Source organism: Lates calcarifer, unplaced genomic scaffold (assembly GCF_001640805.2).
Source record: "Lates calcarifer isolate ASB-BC8 unplaced genomic scaffold, TLL_Latcal_v3 _unitig_955_quiver_1955, whole genome shotgun sequence".
Taxonomy (NCBI): domain Eukaryota; kingdom Metazoa; phylum Chordata; class Actinopteri; family Centropomidae; genus Lates; species Lates calcarifer.
In genome coordinates this window covers 20,867-26,664 of record NW_026118120.1, presented here as the reverse complement: position 1 = coordinate 26,664, position 5,798 = coordinate 20,867, and the positions used below count along the sequence as shown (strand labels likewise).

Sequence of the window (5,798 nt, the reverse complement as noted above, 5' to 3'; positions counted from 1 at the left end):
ACATTACAGTAAGTACATCTATTAGAGACTTGGGGTGTCCAGGTTGAGCTGCTGATGTACAGTAGATTTGACCTACTTACTGGGAAACGCCCCAGCTATTTGTAGAACAATAACAAATGTATCCCAATCCCTTTGAAAGCTGCCAGAAGAGCCAAAACTAATTATCCTTGAGCACAGCAGATCATTAGCTCAGTCAGCTAGACTCATTATCCTGGGAGACAAATCTCATATCGTACACCATCGACCTCTGCGAGCCGTACAAACACAAAATTATTTTATCGTGTTTTCTGGTAGCTTAAAACATTCATGCCAATAGGTTCTCATGTGGGAATTAAATGAATCTACCAGTCAATGGAGTGTTCCCCAGTGGACCAGAGAAACACTGGTGGAGATTTTAGCTTCGTATTCTCATTGTCACACAACCATCTGTCTGAGCTGATGTCTGACATGGGAATGTTTTCTATTTCCTGGCAGTGCTGGTGGGTGGAATATTATTCCTGTTTCCTAAGTGCACCTGTGGTCTGCTCAACCAACTCGTGAGTAGCTATCTAAAAGGGTGAATGAACTGTGGACCACGAGGCAACTAGTTCACATCCACAGACCTGATGGGGGGGGGGGGGGGGGGGGGGAGAGAAACATTCATCTCTACTGCTCCTGCCGTTAAAGGACTGTAGGAACTTAACAAAAGCATACTAGGCAAACACTCATGAGCTAAATGGAGGTTAATTCAAGACTCTCACTGCTGGACCTCATGCCAAACATAATGAAATAAAAGCAGGATAGATGGAGGTCTACCTGCACGAGACTCAGGCACAGCATGCCTCTCATATTGTCTACCAGCTGCTGCGTTCACATGTAGTCGGATGTGATATGAGCATCATGGCAGATATATGAAGAGGTCAGACTCAAAGTGTGCACTAGGGATGGTGTTACCTGACACTGGAGCACAGCTATGGATCAATATGCCTTCAATTACAGGAAGCAGTCCACCTCACAGTAACTGTTTAGAAATACACAGACTCTGTTTAAACAAGAGAAGAAAGAAGTAGAGGCTATTTTTCACGGCAAACAGAAATACATTTACATCTATTATACTGAGGTGGTGACAGAAATCTCAGAAACACATCTCTCAAAACCTGAGCCACTAAAAGAGAAACTGTTTGCATGGCTAGATTCTACTGAGGGTACGTGTCTGTTTGTAATTTGGGGTGAAATGACCCTTAAACAATGTATTTCTAGGGCAGCTACTACCTGCCCTTGCCATATTGCTGCCTCACTGCAAACTGAACCCTGTAGCAGCCACTGAATATCATCACAAAAGCAATAACTTCACTTTAAATAAGCTAACATATACAAACTTTTGTGATTTTTTTTTTTTCTGCATCAGTACTTTCGAGAGGCTGTTTACAGTTACAGTTAATTACAGTGGCATGTGCTAGAAACTTCCACTCCTCTACCAGACGCAAAGTAAGCGTTGAGTGACTTACAAAAAAGAGTCATAAATAACATGATTTAGAGAGACTGCTCGCCGGCTGTTTTAAAAAGCTCTCCAGAGTCAATCTAAAAAAGGTTGTGCAAGGTGGATGGCACAATGCCAGACTCTCTCTCTCTCTCACACACACACACAAAAACAAATACACATTCACTGTTACTATCTCTCTGCTTGCACACAAACACAACAGACAGAGGTGAAGGCCAGGCCAGAAAGGGTGGATGTTTATATCCTCAGATCAGAGGCAGAAGTTTTTAGCAGAGGCTGTCTGCCCTTCTCTCTGCCAGATCTCTCAGTTGTTTAAAGTCTGCTCTCTGCTGTCTGTTGAAGGATTGGCACATCCTGCTCATCTACAAGTGAGATGGAAAACTATCTGCTTTACGGAGTTTGGGAACAGGGAGTGTGGCGATTGTCTAAAGTAGGATCTATTTTTCTTATGTCCCAGTTTGTTTTGTGCTGCTATGTCTCCATTATACTTGGTGAAGTAAAGCAGAAGGACACAAATGTTGCAGTGAGCTTGTGGTTCATGAACACTAGTCGCACGGCCCCTGCAGCTTTGGAGGCACATTTAAGGAAATCTTAGAGTGCACCTGCAGAGAAGCAGAATAAGTTTCTCCTCATAGCTTGAGGAAAGTGTCAAGGGCCCAATTATCCTCTTATGAGTGTTTCCTCTGTCAGTGCATGGTGAGATCAAGGAGCCATGCGGCTCAGAGGGAAAGAGAAGTTTACATCACACCAACAACGCAAGAGAAATCAGGGTGAACTATCAACAACATATCCTGATCTAATTTGTCTAATGAGCGCTTGGAGCACTGCAGATGTCGTGTGGATGCAAGGAGGGCAGATAGAGTGCAAGATCACCACGAGCCTGGTAACAGGATGAGTTTTGCTTGCATTTCAAGAGACAGTCTTGTTTTTAGTGAAGTTTGCATGTTTGCTGAGAGAAGAGATAGAGATTAAAAGAGAGAGAAAAAGAAAGGGAGAGAAAGAGGAAGGGAAGAGGTAGTGAGTGTGGCATGACACTGATTGGGTCAGGTGATTGCATAACCATATATCTACAAACCTACTGAGCTAGTGCCCTTGAACATGTTTTCACTACATTGTCAGACTGGATAATCAAACTTTGAAGCAGTGGTTGCTCTAAGACCATTTCATTTTTAAACTGATGTTTGTTCACTGCTGAACTGCTGAGCTATTCACACATTATGAAAGTCTTAACCGGCAAAGACAATACTCCATCACAAGTAAGAGTCCTGGATTTAAAATCCTACTTAAGATGAAGTACAGATGTATTTTAGTCTTGTGGTCCCCAGACCTCAAAAAGGTCATAATATAAAGCTGAACGCTGAAGCTTATTTATATGAAACTATATGAGAAGTTTAGTCATTAGGTTGGTTGGTTTAAATTTTAATAAAGTATTTAAGCCTATCATATGTTTGTTTTTTTCATGGAAAATCAATTTGAAAAGAAGCCAAGAGCTTCATCCATTCATCCATTAACTATAGCCATACTTAATCTTTGGAGGTTTTGGTGAGCTGAGACTGGGTGAGAGGCAGGGAGCACCAAGAACTACAGCTGCCAAATAACCATTGTGAAGTAAAAATTGCAATTTTTCCCTTTGAAATGTAATGGTGTAGAAGAGTAAAGTAGCATAAAGTGAAAATACTCAAGTATAGTACCTCAAAATCGCACTTGAGTATAGTACTTCAGTAAATGTACTTTGTTTTGGAAATATTTCTCTGTTAGAAAGTACCTTAAAAACAAGAATTAAATCTGACAACTCAGGTTGCATGCATGTAAATATTATTTATACAGGCTTTACAAATCAGATATGATCTAACAGACAGCTAGATCCATATGTCAAGTATCTACAGGGTTGGAGGGTGCTGCTGTTGCCTCAAACTCAATGCATGTGTGGGTAGGCCGATGAGTCTTCAAACATAATGATACTCTGAAACTCCTACAATGATCACAGACGTGTGGTCTCTCTCCAGAGTAGATGCATTCATGTTTTTTGAAACTGCATCGAGCAGTGAAACTCCTCTCATGCTTGTCACAGACGTATGGCTTTTCTCCAGTGTGGATGCGCTGATGCTGTCTGAGACTCCATCGAGCAGCGAAACACCTTTTGCACTGGTCACAGACGTACGGCTTTTCTCCAGTGTGGGTGCGCTGATGATGTGTGAGATTGCATCGAGTAGTGTAACTCTTCCCACACTGGTCACAGACATATGGCTTCTTTCCAGTGTGGGTGCGCTGATGCTGTCTGAGACTCCATCGAGCAGCGAAACACCTTTTGCACTGGTCACAGACGTACGGCTTTTCTCCAGTGTGGATGCGCCGATGTTCTACGAGAGTCCTTCGAGTAGTGTAACTCTTCTCCATATTTTTCTACCAACAAAAACAAAAAAAAACACAGGCACTCACTAATTCTTATTATCATAATAATGAACGTTGCAATACTTTGCAGTGTTACATTACAAGAGATGTGATGAATAATCACTGTAGTAACCACTGATATAAAAATATACAGTTTATTCTACAGATACATATCTTGTTTGCTGATTTGAATTGTTGAATTTGTCACTGACTGCAGTTTGTTCAGTTTTTTTTCTCTGTTTTCTCCATTCAAATACGTACAATGGTAAGTGAATGCATCACTGCAATGTTCAGCACTAATTCTGACTGTCAATACAACCACTGCATTTAAGGTTGACAGTTCAGCACTGACTTATTTTCCAGTAGTTATCAGATTCAGATTGTTTCTGTGGCCTTCGTTTAACAAGGAAGCCTCGTAACTGAGCTGATGATGGCTCTCTCAGTCATCAGTGAGGAGAGCTCCAAATTCTAAAAGCTACTGATTCTGCCCCTGAAAATGGTGGTAGAATCAGTTCACTTTGAGGATTCAGTGGTAAAGGTTCATTTGTGCATGTACTGAGTTTGTTCACATCTGGACATGTAAAGGAACTGCGGAAGAAAAAGCTGGAATATGAGCCTTTTTTCAGGCATGGTGAATTATTAAATTGGTTTAACTTATTCTGGTCTGCTCTGTCCTCTGCAGCCAGAGACTGTACCTCCATGAAAACAACAGCACCAGTTGTACATTCAAATGAGGTTATTATAGAGTCCTTTAGTGAGGAAAATAACCTGAAAATGAGTAAACAAAGTATGTGACTTTGACACAGGAGAACTCTGGTTGGTTGTTTTGTTTTAAACTATGACCACAATCTTTCCCTAAGTCTTTTTAATGTCTAAAGCTAATTAAATCATGTAAAAGTTTTTGCAATGCAATGATAGAGGCTCATTCCTGAACTGAATATTGTTAAATATCTGTATGAGCACATGAATGAGCTGGCTAATATATAATCAAATATCATTTGAATATACTGCACAAGTGAATGAGATAGTGTTACCTAGAGAAATAAGTTAAGACTGTTTGCACACCTATGGTATATTTCAAGTTATTCTCTATTTCAGATTGATGAAATAGAGAATAGTCTGTTGACTTTAGCCCCTTTATCTCAGTTTCTCTGGGTTGGATTCATGGGTTGTTTTTTTTTTTTTTGTTTTTTTTTGGTTTGTTTGTTTTTTTTTCAATTCAGTTTCTTCACATAGTAGTTTTAAAGTTACAGTCATTTTTCTACTTACCTTTGTGAGGGAACTCATTTTTCTGCCAGTGTTTTCCTTCTTCCTCACCTCCATCGGTGAGTCAACTCTGACATAGAAAACAATAAAGACAGTAAGACAAGGATAATCCACACAAAACAACTAGATCAGCTGCAATTTACTGAACAAATCAGCTAATTTTACTAAATACAGATAATACCTGAACTCACACTGAACTAAAATTGTTTCCTCTTGAGTCTGTACTCTTATTTTTCTTTTTTCTTTTCTTTTTTTTTTTTTTTTTTTTTTTTTACCAAATACTTCTCTAAACTGATCATCACTCAGCTAGACTACAAAGATAAAACAGATAAAGAAAGTTTGTTCTTACCGTTTAAATGTTAACATATAGCTTGATGCCTGGAGGTGAAGGCTGTCTTCGTGCCGTTCAGAGTTGCAGGTTTGACTGATGACCTGCGGTTTCTATGGTAACCAAGGCTGAATCAATCCAATACAGCCTGGTATCCAAAAGCTTTTTTAAAAATACACAGGCCAAAAACACTTTTTAAAAACAAACACGCCAGACCAAGCATTCTACTAAACAGATATATAACCTGATGAGTTTTGCAAAACGGTGCACTGAGCACAGCTTTTAGACCAAATGAAAGAATTATGGAGAATGGAATTTTGTGGATCATACAAC

General features: G+C 39.8%; 1 protein-coding gene across 2 annotated transcripts; it reads right to left on the bottom strand.

Annotated features, from left to right (window-relative positions):
- Positions 1-3,278: 3,278 nt before the first annotated feature.
- On the bottom strand, positions 3,279-5,588 carry LOC108880537 (zinc finger protein 431). 2 transcript variants are annotated; one of them, XM_051069435.1, is made up of 4 exons: positions 5,487-5,588; positions 5,141-5,207; positions 3,786-3,883; positions 3,279-3,617 (listed from the first exon to the last, which is right to left on the bottom strand). In XM_051069435.1, exons 1-4 carry the CDS (start codon positions 5,501-5,503, stop codon positions 3,353-3,355), a joined length of 447 nt encoding a protein of 148 aa, XP_050925392.1. In that variant the 5' UTR covers positions 5,504-5,588; the 3' UTR covers positions 3,279-3,352. The 2 variants fall into 2 exon arrangements, with proteins under 2 accessions (XP_050925392.1, XP_018527624.1); XM_018672108.1 differs by having other exon boundaries at positions 3,279-3,883.
- Between the last annotated feature and the right edge of the window lie 210 nt (positions 5,589-5,798).